General features: G+C 42.5%; 1 protein-coding gene across 1 annotated transcript in view; it reads left to right on the forward strand.

Moving 5' to 3' along the window:
* Positions 1-14,266, forward strand: part of ppp2r5b (protein phosphatase 2, regulatory subunit B', beta) — a 45,337-nt gene that overhangs the window by 16,548 nt on the left and 14,523 nt on the right. The window contains exons 2-6 of the mRNA XM_030722597.1: positions 7,817-8,013; positions 11,342-11,443; positions 11,826-11,918; positions 12,296-12,426; positions 13,113-13,172. Coding sequence (XP_030578457.1) covers positions 7,817-8,013; positions 11,342-11,443; positions 11,826-11,918; positions 12,296-12,426; positions 13,113-13,172 — 583 coding nt within the window. The remainder of the gene's footprint in view (positions 1-7,816; positions 8,014-11,341; positions 11,444-11,825; positions 11,919-12,295; positions 12,427-13,112; positions 13,173-14,266) is intronic.

Below are 14,266 nucleotides of genomic sequence, written 5' to 3' on the forward strand. Positions count from 1 at the left end.
TACAACATTTCCAAACACCTCGCCACCATCTTATCACCGCTTGTTGGCATCACACCCCACCACATTGAAAACTCTACAGATTTTACTAACAAGGTCCAGAATCTTGTACTGGATCCAGATGAAACCATGGTGTCCTTTGATGTGGTTTCACTTTTCACTTGCATACCTACAACTGAGGCAGTGGAGACCGTCAGAAGACGACTACAGGAAGACGATTCCCTACTGAACAGAACCAGCTTCACCCCAGATCAGATTTGTGCACTTTTAGATCTCTGCCTTACCACAACATATTTTAAATACAATGATGGATTCTACAGACAGAAGCATGGATGTGCCATGGGCTCCCCAGTGTCTCCCATTGTAGCCAACCTTTACATGGAGGAAGTGGAAAGTAAAGCTCTTGGTTCTTTCAAAGGGATGGCACCTAGCCACTGGTACAGATATGTAGATGACACCTGGGTCAAAATCAAAACCCAAGAAGTAGAAGCCTTCACTCGTCACATTAACTCAGTGGATAAATACATACGTTTTACCAGGGAGGACACCAGAGATAACAAGTTACCATTCCTGGACTGTGCGGTGCTTATCGAGGAAGATGGAAGCCTCAACATTGAAGTTTACCGGAAGCCCACACACACAGACCAGTATCTCCTCTTTGACTCCCACCACCCTCTGGAACACAAACTTGGGGTGATCAGGACCCTACAACACCGTGCGGAAAGTGTTCCCTCTAAGGCAGAAGGGAAGCATAAGGAACACACACACATTAAGAAAGCCCTCAAAACATGCGGTTACCCCGACTGGGCCTTCATCAAATCAGCTAAGATGCACAGGAATGAAGGCCAAACACAAACTACAGAGAATAGGAAGGACAAGAAGAAAAACATTGTCATCCCATATGTGTCAGGCTTGTCAGAGAAACTCAGAAGAATTTTCTCCAAGCATGACATCCCAGTATACTTCAAACCAAGTCACACCCTAAGACAAAAACTGGTTCATCCCAAGGACAAACCCGCCAAACACAAGATCAGCGATGTAGTGTATGCTGTTCAGTGCAGTGAAGAGTGTTCGGACCTCTACATTGGTGAAACCAAACAGCCTCTTCACAAACGAATGGCACAACATAGAAGAGCCACCTCGACAGGACAAGATTCAGCAGTACATCTGCATCTGAAGGAAAAAGGGCACTCTTTTGAGGATGCCAATGTTCACATTTTGGACAGGGAAAACAGATGGTTTGAAAGAGGAGTGAAAGAAGCCATCTATGTCCACTGTGAACAACCATCATTGAACAGAGGAGGTGGATTACGTCACCAACTTTCCCCCGCTTACAGTGCTGTCCTGAGCTCCCTTCCCAGACGTCTCAACCCCCATTCACACCTTTGTTCCAGTGACCTCAATAGGCCACAGGAAACAATGGAGCGGAGTCCTAAATTGGTTTCAACTGAAACCACTGATTAAATATGACCCACGCCCTCTTCACACCTGGGCACATGTGTTCACGCACATGATCAATAGAGGGTCATAACCACCTCCATGGGACTATGCCCACAGGGGTTTAAATACCTGGGTCTCTCCACCATTTGGTTGAGAACTGAAGAAGCCTTTCGGATGAGAGGTGAAACGTCTTCAAGAAACAAAAAGAAGTCCAGTCGCCTTTTTCAAGCTCCAGAGAGTACTATGACCTGGATGACTGAGAATCTACACAGACATACGGCTAAATCTTTTAGTCATAAAATAAAACTGTCCTTTATTATTTTATAAATGCACAGATTTGATCTGCAGAAGGAACGGTTTCGTCTGTCGCTTTAAGTCACCGTCACCCTTTGGGCCATTTTGATAAATAATACAGATATAAGGGGACAATAGTAAATGTTCTTTGGTTTTCAAGTGGAAAAATGGACCCACAAAGATGCTGCTCTGGTTTGGAAAGAAGCACATTTGAAAAGACGTCAGTCACTTGGTATTTAAATGTCTCTGTAGTTTGTCCCTGAATAACTGTCTCTCTCTAACACCTGTAACTGGTGATGTTGTTCTATAGTGAACCAGTTATTTGAGGCTGCTGTTCAAGACCTTCAAATCTACTGGCAGCTTTAATCAGTTTGTGTTTATGTGCAAATGATTTTCTGCGTATTAATTAAATGTGAAGTGATTCTGCTTATTTGTGTTTAATTTGATCCCTGAACCGAAGCTGAACTGTTGGTTGTTCAGCTGTTGTTACAACTTTCTAACTTTTTAAAATGGCTTCTTTCACACCTTCACCTCCGTTCAGGCCTTCAGGATCTCTGAAGAGTGAAATCGCTCTTTTTTTTTTTTCTTAAATAATTACCAAAGCATTTTTATTTCATCTTCACCATTGTTGATGTACGGAGGGTGACACATTAAAGGAAAACCGGAATCACTGAGCCTCTGAAAGCGGCAACAATTTGCTGATATGTTTTGTGTCCACTTGCTCCCCTTTGGAGGAATGGTTACTTTTTTTTTTCAGGCTTTTTCAATCATCTTTATTAGATAGTGTAGAGTGAAGGAGACACACTGCAAAGGGCTTTTGGTCAGTCAAACCCGGGCCACTGCATTTGGCCTCGGACTGGTTCTTATATAGCACTTTTCTACTCTACATGAGCACTCAGAGTGCTTTATACAGCATGTCTCATTCACACACACATATTCATACAAGCACTTTCTATCTAGCATTCACAAACACACACACACACACACACACACACACACACACACACACACACACACACACACACACACACACACACACACACAATCAACTCAGGGTTCACTATCTTGCCCAAGGATACTTTGGCACGCAGGCTAGAGCAGCCAGGGATCAAACCACCAACCATCTGATTAGTAAGCGACCTGCTCCACCTCCTGAGCCGCAGTAGTTAAACGTGCAGCCTTGCGGTTGCACAGTCAAGCACTGAGCTAAAGCAGCACCCATACCAATTTATACTGAGCGATCATCTCCATCCTATGATGAAACATTTCTATCTTGCTGGGAATGCTCTTGTTTAGGATGACAGAGGCCACTGAATGGTTTGATGACCATCAAAATTATGTGAATAATATACTCCTGTGGGAGATTTTGGACTGTGCTCTCCACCACCATCATCAACACACCAAATCGGTCACGGTCGAGGGTCGAGGACCCAGAGTTTTGCATTTTTGGGCTTCTAAGTTCTGTTTATCATTAATTCTATTTAGTTTGATTCTTAGTTTGTCTTCTGTTTGGTTTTCTCTATCGTGTATTCCTCGTGTGTTTATTTTTTGTTACTGGTGTGGATTGCCTTATTCTTGTGTTTCCTTTGTATGGTGTTTTAAGCTATGTGTTATTTTTCTTTTAATAGATTCCTTAGTTTTACTCTGTTTAGGGTTTTTGGTTATAGTTTCCACTACCTTGGTGGCTTGTCTAGCCTTCGTCCCTTTGTTGGGTGTTCCTGTTATGCTACTTCCTGTTTTATTTTGTCAACCCCTTGTCTCGTGTGTTTAGCATTCACTTTCACTTTCCCCAGTCTCATTTCTCCAATTGTCTGCGCCCATGTTGTTCCCTCAGCAGTTATCACTTCCTTGTGTATCCCCATGTAGAAGTAGCTTCAGTTTCCTCCTGTCTTTGTATTTGTCTTTGTCTTTGCATTAGTTATCCCACCCCGTGATGTTTCTGGTTAGTTGTGTTTCTGATTTCCTGTTTTTCCCGGAGTCCAGGATTATTTTAGCTTTTGTGCTTTGTTTTTACGTTCTCATTAAATTTGAGTTTTCATTCTGCCCGCCCGTGTTTAAGTCTGTGTATGGGGTCCACATCCACACTCACCATCATGACAAAATGAGGGAATTTTTGTATTTTTTTGTTTTGGAAAAATTGTGTTCTTATGAATTTTTTTATATTATAATGTTGCTCAGAACTTACAGTAAAGAAAAGTAGTAAAATATTTATTTGCTACTTGGGAGCAGCTTGCTTTTTAAAGTTGGGTTTGCTAACAGTTGCCTGAATTCATTAATGATTTACATTTGCATTCATGACCCTGGGGACATGTTTTTGTGCATCTGACAAATGTAACACCAATATTCACTCTCCTTTTGGCTCAGTTTTGGCCTCCAGCCTCTCCCGAGAGAAATGTCTGGTACTTTAATTGCAAGGTGGTCTGCTTTGTTCAGTTGTTAGTCTCCAACCCTGTCTGCTTATTGTCTAGTCACGGGCAGGCTGCGTACAGTAGGATTTATTGCTGTTTTGCTAAAAATACTAGCCTACTGCTGGAAACAGGGTTAAACCAAAACAAAAAGCTTTAAGGCTTTAAAGGGCAGGGAGTCCTTGGAGTTACACATAATAATTAGATTCATTTTGAATGTATAGATATCAAGTGGTGCAGCTTTAAAGGGAAAATAAAACTGATATTCAGAAAAAAACTAAAGGAGTTCAAAAGACAAAACTAATAAATTATTCTCTCTGTGTCTGAAAAAGTCTTTATCTGTGCAGTCAGATGAAGACCAGCAGCAAAAAAAAAAAATTATTAGAAAGGATCTTTTTGAGCACTGATAGCTCACTGGTTCTAACACATGAGTGTAGTTGTATTTTTTTTTCTGCTTTCCCTGAGTCTTTATTTTAGCGTGTTTTTATATTTGTGTGCTGGTGATGCAATTTCGGTGTGTGTGTCTGTGTGTGTGTGTGTGTGCCACGTTGATGATGACAGTTTTAATCTAAAGAGACATCCTGAGCTAATAAAGATGTACTAAATTGAGAAATAAAATGTAACCGCACGCTTTCAATGGCAGCGATTTTACAGTCAGGCTCGGCGGTTATTTAGGTAATGACTGAAACCCCAATTTGGATTGTCAGAAAACATGAAAATAGCTCAGTCACAAGTGACTCAGTGTGAGCAAGATCTTAGTCGATATTCTAATCACTTCGCTGACATGATATTAAAGCTGCTTTGAATAAATGAGTCTGCAGTGACCTGAAAAGCTGAAATGCGCTCATTATCGCCTCAGTTTGGTTCGTCTCCCGTCTCATTGTGTATTCAATTCGTGTCCTTGTAAATGCTTTTTCCAAATCTAACCACTGTCAACCTGCACGCGGCGTGACAGGGTGACATCAGCCGCTAAACCGGCTCATTTTCTTTGCCTCAGATTGCGTACTGCTCAGTCTGTGGCTGTCGTCTCCCCACACTTTCCCTCTCTTCTCAGCTCTTTCTTTTGCTCTTGCCCACACTTGCTCTCACATGACCCACCGAGTCTCTCCATTCCCTTCATCTTCCCTCTCTTTTTCTCACCTCCCGTTTCACTGCCTGTCTACGCGAGCGCACGTACACAGATTTTCTTTCCCGTCTTTTCACCTCGCCATGTTCTTTTTTTTTTTCTCTCCTCCTCTCGGTCCCAGCACGGCACATCTTCATACAATTACTCTCCATTAAAAACGGATTAGATTTCACCTTCACAGTCAGTCTGCAGAGGGAGAGCAGGAAGGAAGGAGGGTGGGAGAGGACGGAGTAAAAGCGGGGGAGCTTTGAGAAATCAGGAGTGAAGGATGAAAAGATGGGAAAGATAGGGAGTGGTAGATTAGGAAGGGGCAAGGAAAGTGGAGCGGTGGAAAAAAGAAATGACAGGATGGGACGCGTCTCCATTTGTGCTTTTAGACTCACGTTTGTTCTCAAAGTTGTCAGAAGAAGTTGGACTTTTTCACACTCGATTTTTTTCATCACAAATAGTCAGAAGATTGTGCGAACTTGGTTGTCACACGTTTGTCCAGTCACAGAGAAATGGCTTCAATTCAAGAACAAATTGACCACTCAGTGCAGCTCAGTGGATGCCAACACCAACCAAAGGCACTGTGTTTGTGGAAGGCAAGAAGGTTGTGGAAACATCACACAGAAGGTTTATAAAGAGCTTGTTTGAAAGATTATTCAGGGATTGGAGCAGAAACAAGACCTGGGCCGGGCTCTAAAATGCATCCTTGATCTTAAACTAAATTTAATCCCAAAGTGTCAATTCAGACAACCTGGATCACTGATCCCGCGATGCCGTTACCATATGGAAAATGCAGCAGGGCATAAATGATGAAATGAAACAGACTCCAAAGAGCATGTTCTCACACCTCAAGCAAAAGACAGACCTCGTCTATTCTTGTGCAGCTCTGTGCCAAAGGGAGCAGATGGCTGTGGTATGCCCACAATAGGTGAGGGGTCTGGGGCTGGAAGAGCTCCAGTCGGCACCCCCTTATCCCTCCTGTGCTTCCCACCTGGGGGTTAAGAAGGGTTAAATTTAATCCACTCCCACTGTGTGTGTGTGTGTGTGTGTGTGTGTGTGTGTGTGTGTGTGTGTGTGAGCCTTCCAACCACACAGTTAGTCTAGACTGCTTCCCAGCCACTGGTAAGCTGTATTGTTTTCCTCTGACAGAGGGAGATTACTGGGAGATCTCAGACTGGAAGGACACTGAGTAACTAGTATAAATGCAATCAAATTATCATATATCATGACAATTTTTCTCAAATTTACAGATGCATCATTTTCAGTTTTCTTGGGTTATTCCAGTTTTTTTTAAGTGTGATTTGCCATGCTAACAGCGCGTGGCTGCGTGCGTGGATGCAGCTCTGAGTGGCTGCGCGACTATTTACATCCATCACGTGCACAAAATGAACCGGCTTGTAATCGAACATATGTGAGACTGAGCGGGCGAGCATGCTGAAAACTGTCCGATTCCCGTGGCTGGTCGGTTGATCGGTGCATTTTTACTTATTTTATTTATTTTTAAGCTGCCAGCTGCTGGTTCAGGTGTATCGAGTCAAAGGGACACTTACCCGTATTGTCATGGCTGTCACAAAACTGTCACAAAACTGTTGAATGCCCTAAGATACCTTAGCACTTTTACATCACTGCCTCTCGCATGTTAGCATTAGCATTTAGCTCAAAAAGTACCCAGCAGTACAGTGTTGCAGCGCTTCTGGTGTGAATGTGGACCCCCTTTTGGCAATTATGGCAAGCAGCACATATATAATCTTATGAATACACATGCAGCCTGAAACCTAAACAAAAACAAACTTTCTACATAAATTCCTCAAAAGCCTTTGCACAGAGGACAAGTTTTAGTGTTTTGTGTTAGTTTTTATATAATTGATCTCAATATGGATTTGTTTATTATCCTTCAGCCTAAGCCTCTCATACATCTCACTTAAATGTGGATATTTTACCGCTATTTTTAGCTATTGAGTCATCAATCATCTGGTTACTCATAAAAAGAACCAAGCATTCCCACTGGGCCGCTGTCAAAGCCTGCAGCTCTCTATTTTCTGTGTGGATTTAATTTTTTTTTTTTATTTTGCATGAGGCTTTACAGGCTGAGTGTTGAGTTTTGCACCCCCCCCCCTTCCCCCCAGGCCTGTGGAATCAATTTAAAACTCATTGTATGGGGTAGGGCTTCGATAATCCAAATGCATCAGCTGCTTTCTCTACGTCTGTAAGAAGTGGAGTTTTTGGAGGCGCGAGATTTTGATGCCACGTCCAGCAGCAGGTAGTTTCGTCGTGATAAACAGGTCTAAAGAATGAATCTGACAGGTAATAGGAGTGAGATACAACACAGTCCTCTGGAGGAAGGCGTGTGCGGACAGACGTGTGTGGATGTGTGGGTGTGTACCAGTGTGTTTGTAGAGTAATATTCTCTATCTCTCAATAGCTTTGAGAGAAGATCTGAGCCAAACAATACGTAAACCCCAGCTTCCTTCTTTACGCTCTATGCACAGAGGAGCATTTTCGTTTAACCTCTGTGTCTAATGGTTCTCTCTCTTCCTCTCTTTCTTCCTACCTCTCAACTGTCCAGACGCCCCAGTGGCAGAGCTGCACGACCTGTTCTGTAAGAAGCTGCAGCAGTGCTGCGTGCTGTTTGATTTCCTGGACTGCGTGGCTGACCTGAAAGGGAAGGAGATCAAACGTGCGGCGCTCAACGAGCTGGTGGAGAGCGTGGCCACAAGCAGAGGAGTCCTCATAGAGCCTCTCTACCCAGAGGCTATAAAGATGGTAGGAGGGGAGGTTAAGGGTTAAAAAGATGCACCGGTGCAAAAGATTCCAACCTAGGAGAGATGCCAAGTATAAACCTCATAGCTCATAGATAACTGAAAAGATGCACAAATCTTTGGTTTTTGTGAAATATGAGGTGCTATTTCTCTTTGATCCTATAAAAATCCTTGAAAAACAAGCAGTTTGGGAGGTGATTTTAGGACAAAAATACATAGTGCTTAATTTTTGGACAGTCTGAGTACAGTTAAATATTGCACAGGATTAATTTTGTTTGCTTACTTGTTAATTGTGCAGTAGTGCAGAGAGAAATAAGGACTGTGTCTATGCAGCTCTGCACAGTGAAGAAGAGAGGTTGGAAACACAAAGAGACACCATGGAATTTATTCATTTCCCACTTCCAGCATAAAAATAGATGTGTATAAATATCAGCAAATAGATCGATAGCTTGGTACCCAGAGGGAGAAGAAATCCAGAAAGCTGGAAGCACATTTTCACCTGTGAATCAATCCTCGTCAAACAACTGGATGTTCAACCCAAGCTGAAGGAGGAAAAAAGAGAAGGTGGCCAGTGTGACAACCAGCGGAGGAGCTCTGGCGGAGTTACCATTAAGAGATAAACAAAGGTGATGAGAGAGGGATGGATAAATAAAGGGGGGGACAGGAGAGAAGAGTAGAATGGTTACAAAGGTGCTAAAAAGCAATAGACTGCACAGATGATGAGCGAGAGAAGAAAGAGTGGAGTGTGCTGGAAAGTGTGGACTCCAGAGATCCCAGAGGATAAAGGGAGGAGGAGAGAAAGGAAAGGAAAGCCAGCAGTGGACAGAGGTGCTATACCCAGAGGATGTGAAAATGCTGATAGGACAGAGGATGGAATGGAAGGAAAGGTTTGCGGCAAACACTTAAAGCCAAGAATGAAAGCACTGCAGGAGAAAGAAACATGCCAAGAAAAAAAAAGTTAGCTTAGGTTCAGCGCTACGATATGCAGACTGAGGAGTCTTGAGCCATGCTAGCAGCTCTTTGAGTGGTGAATTGAATTAAAGGTTAAAGTCAGCATGCTAACATCTTCACATTGATAATGTCCGCATGTCGATGTTTAATGGAAATGATGCCACTGTCAAAAATATGATAGATGATGCATCGATGGAGGAATAGTGAAGCTATAGACTATAAATACTAGTAAACTTTCACATATTCTATATTCACTACACAAAAAGTGAACATTTTTTGTTTTTTTGTTCTGATTTATTTGGATGATTTCAGCTTACAGCTCATGAAAATCAGACATCCAGTATCTATTAGAATTATTAGAATATTTCCTAAGATCAATCAAAATACAATACAGAAATATCCAGCTTCTGAAAAGTAGCTTCATTTATACCCTCATTGCTTGGTTGGGGGCTTGTTTTCCATGAATTACTGCATCTTTGTGTTGTGGCATGAAGGAGATCAGCTTGTGGCATCGCTGAGGTGTTATTGAAGTCCAGGCTGCTTTGATTGTGACCTTCAGCTCATCTGTATTTTTGGTTCGGGTGTTTCTCATCCTTCTCTTGACAATACCCCACTGTGGGGTTTAGGAGTGGGCTGGCCAATCAAGCACAGTAATAACACAGCAAACCACTCTGTGGCAGTTTTAGTGCTGTGGGCAGTTGCCAAGTGCTGCTGGAAAAAGGAAATCAGCATCTCCGTGAAGCTCGTCAGCAGATGGAAGCAGGAAGTGCTCTGAAACCTCCTGGTAGATGCTGCGCTGACTTTGGATTTAATGAAACACAGCTGACCAATCACCACCAACACCAGGAGATGACAGAGCACCCCACACCATCACAGACTGAAGTCCAGTGTGAGGTTAATACAAACACCTTGGATTTTGTGCCTCTCCAGCCTTGGTTCAGACTGTAGGACTTTGATTTCCACATGAAATGCAACATTTACTTTAATCTGAAAAGAGGACTTTGGACCAGTGAGCAAGTCCAGTTCTTGTTCTCCTTAATCCAGATAAGATGCTTCTGATTCTTCTTCTGACTCTTCATCTTTGGTTCAGGAGAGTGACAGCTGTTGTTCTGTCCTAAGAGTGGCTCTTGGACACCAGCCTCAGTCCACTCCTTGTTCTTCGGTCGACTCTTCTCGACATTTCTCTCAGGCTGCGGTCATCCCGGTTGATTGTGCAGCTTTTCCTGCCACGCTGTTCCCTTCCAGTCAACTTTCCATGAATATGCACCAATACAGAACTCTGGGAACAGCAGACCTGTAAACAGTCACCTTCTGTGGTTTACCCTCCACTGATGATTGTGACCTGGACAACCGTCAACAATCTTCCCCATGATTGTGGTTGTGTGGACAGAACCAAATCAAGAGTATTGATGCTGTTTGAACAGTAATTCACTGAAGCTCAGAATGAAATATTCTAATAATTGAAGATACTTTGATGTTCTAGACCTGCAAGCCACAATCCTCAAAATGAAACCAAATAAAACTGACTTTACATGTGAACAAAAAAACACTCTTAAAGAAGGTGAGATGGAAAAATGAACAGGTTAGATGACCCCCTCAAAGAAAAAAAAAAAGAAGGAAAGAGTCAGTGAATAATTTGGAGGCTCTTTAAATCCAAGCCCTATTCAAGATTCGCACAGTGCTTTAAAATGAGCAAGTAAAGTGGCCAGTGGAAACGTGTTTGCTGAATAAATCATGATGCAGAGAGTTAAACTGTCAGCTGTTCATTCTGTGTACAGCAGCAAGTATGACCAGCAGTACTTGAAGTTGCTTGGAAACTGATAACACGAACCACAGAAAGATTTTCTTTTTTCCCCCTCATGCAAAAGCTTCTTCAATCTTTCTAAGTAGTTGTGATTGGATACAGAAGCCGCCCACCAAACACAATAGTTTTACTCCTGAAAACGTTCCATCTGAAGGAGAACTGGCATTTTTCGCTGTTCCTACATCTTTTCTGAGAGTTAAACTGGAGTGTAGTGGCACAAACATCCTCAAATAAGCAATTTGGTATGTGATTACTGAAGATAACAAGAAGGCTGCCATGGCCATTATGTTAAAATGTTGGCAGGATAAAGTATTAAAATTAAATGACATCTCCCTGTTTCCAGCCCTGAATTATTGCCCGTTATATCCACACAGTTGGCAAGCATGCAGCGTTTGTCGGGGTCGCGGGGTGGGGGGCATTGTTTGTCATTTATTCATTACTAATCTTTTTTTCTATCACTCCACCTGCTTCCCCCCTCTACCCCCCCCACCCCCCCACCACACACACACACACACACACACACACTTTCATCTTTTCCACTTTCCCCTCTCCCTTGCCTACTTTGATGATTTTCCAGATCTCGGTAAATATCTTCAGGACTCTCCCACCTAGTGAGAATCCAGAGTTTGACCCAGAGGAAGATGAGCCAACACTGGAAGCCTCCTGGCCACACCTGCAGGTACGCACCAATACATTCCAGTCATGTGCAAAGTCATGTGGCTCTGGGATTCACAAGCTTTCATATATGATAAAAATTTGATGAACTGAATGTTGGCTCAAGTTTTATATGCCAGCACGTTATGAGTTTTGTCTGCCTCAATTATAAATGTAAATCTTGCTAAAAAGAACTCCTGCATAGACGTGATGTTTACCCAGATGACATTTAGCCACAGCGTACAGTCACTTCACAGCGTCTTCAGGACGAGATGAGTCAAAATGTGTGTGGAGTGTGTGTCTTTGAAAGAATACTTTGACATTTTGAATGCCACACTGTCCATTGAAGAGGAAAACACAGACACACCAAATGGTGCCTAATGTTTTGGTGCTTGTTCCTCGTCCAGCTGGTGTATGAGTTCTTTCTGCGTTTCCTGGAGAGCCCAGACTTCCAGCCCTCCATGGCCAAACGCTACGTCGACCAGAAGTTTGTCTTGCAGGTAATCCTTTCTTCTCTGCTTCCTGGAAAGATGCAAAATCAAAGCTTTGAGATTCTCTAGTTGATAAAAGGGAAGGTATAAATAATTGAAACCCTTCTCTGAAGCACACAGTTGTACTCCTCCTATGGTTTCTGAGTGCATGCATTAAAAATCAACTTCTCATTTTTTTAATGTTTAACACGCTGTTAACTGTTATTGTAATGTTCATTTTGCTGCATGTTTTTTTCTTCTCCAGAAGTAGAAACAGTTCAGATAAGTTTGAGTAGTGAGTGTAAGCGCGAGGAGGATAGAGAAAGAGTGCAGTCCTCACAGGTGCAGACTTTCATACATAAAAAATGTGTGTGTGTGTGTATGTGTGTGTGTGTGTGTGTGTGTAGCTCCTGGAGTTGTTCGACAGTGAGGATCCGAGGGAGAGGGAGTACCTAAAGACCATCTTGCACCGTGTCTATGGAAAACTGCTGGGCCTCCGAGCCTACATCCGCAAACAGATCAACAACATCTTCCTCAGGTACAGGCTACAGTCCACCGAATCTATGTACATCATTTAAAAAGGCTATTTATAGCATTACAATAATGTGAGAGTAACAGCTCCAAAATGACCTCAAAGTTAGTTCTTTAAATCAGTGCACACCTCATAAGAATACTAGTTTAATGCTGTTAAAAGCTCTTTTTTTTTAATCTGTAACTGAAGTTATAGCCTGAGCTCCAGAAGAGCTGATGGTTTAACTCTAATTTGCCGAACGCTTACAGGGCTTTGAATGCAGCATTAATTTAGAAAGGAGTATAATAAAAATGTCTTTTAGGTCCTGCAGCAGTTCCTTAATTCTAGTTTCTGCATAGTATTTTCCTCATACTAAAACTTTTGGTTGGAAACAGGAACTTAGTAAGAATAAAAAACAGGACACGTGCTGTTAACTGCTATTGTAGGAAACACAAAGGTTAATGTAAAATCAAGCCTTCAACATACAGTACGAGTCAAAATGTGCTGTACCAACCTCACCAGAACTGATGGTGATGTCACAGAGGTGAACTTCAGACGTGGTTTGAAAGGAAATTTGTTAATGCTAACAACTTCCATGCATGCACGGACCGTTTTACAGGAGAATAACACCGTTTATTCAGTCGCCACAGCTGTTTTCACTGTTGCCGGATCTAATAGCGCCTTTGCATGCGTGTGCTGTCTCTGATCTTCAGGTTCATATACGAAACTGAGCACTTCAATGGCGTTGCGGAACTGTTGGAAATCCTCGGCAGGTTCGTATTCATTTGGATCATGTTTTGCTGCTGTGGTGCACACATGCACAAATACACTGTACTTGCCAGCTGTTTGTTTAGGAGACAGCTGGCACCAGAAACTGGTTCCAAAGCACAATCTCCGCTGCAACGGCTGGCACATAAAAACAATATGCATTTTTATTTATCCCTCTTTCTTATCGAGTAAACACAACCCAGGGTGCAAATTCTGACGGTAAGGGAAATGAGAAAGAGGGAGGGAGGGAACTGAGTAAAAAGGGGTGGGGTGGGTGATGGCTGAGGAAGGAGAGAGGTGGGAGATAAAGATATAAATGAAATATGACTCACAAGTTTGTTTTAATTTTTTTTGCCTTTTTTTTTTTTGTAAGGAGAGAATATGTGGAAGACAGAAATGAAGAGGGAACAGAGAAGAAATCCAAACTGATAAACAAACACACGTTTATTCTTTCTGTCCTCGCACGCAAACACACAGGAGCAAGAACAGACAAATAAATGAAACATACATGCTGTCATTGTGGGATATCAACACTGCGAAGCTGGTGGGTAGCCAAACTTACAAGACTAGGACACACAAAAGTAGCTTTGGACTTAAACAGATGTTGTGATTCCAGTCGATTTGACGAGTACTTAGCATGATATCGGTTATGTACAGGAGAGGGCCAGGTTTTTGTTTTTTTTCAGTGGATCTAACCCTCTTCCAGAGTCATGAAAGGCAGAAAAGACTACAGAGAAAATTAACATTTTTAGCTCCTCCGGCTGAAGGACTGATGCACTTGTGCTTGTATCGGTGACCATTTAGTGACGCTTGCACACAGTGATCACCTAATGAGTCTTCACCCAAACTGTGCTCAAGGTCAAGGTCAAGGTCATACTGCTTTTACATCCACTTTTCCATCACTGGTCCTTCTCGAGTAGTGCACAGATTTTAGTGAAACACGACTAATTTGTCACGCACGTGAGTGTTGGCGAGCCTCCCTGACTTCTCAGTGGATTTTTATTCTCGCTAGTGTGTGGCTGAGTTGTAATCTGAAGCTACATAGCAACCTAGTTTGTTAGCAGGCTGTGCAGGTGTAGTGAAGCGGTCTCGTTATGCT

Source organism: Archocentrus centrarchus (genome assembly GCF_007364275.1).
Source record: "Archocentrus centrarchus isolate MPI-CPG fArcCen1 chromosome 18 unlocalized genomic scaffold, fArcCen1 scaffold_23_ctg1, whole genome shotgun sequence".
NCBI lineage: Eukaryota > Metazoa > Chordata > Actinopteri > Cichliformes > Cichlidae > Archocentrus > Archocentrus centrarchus.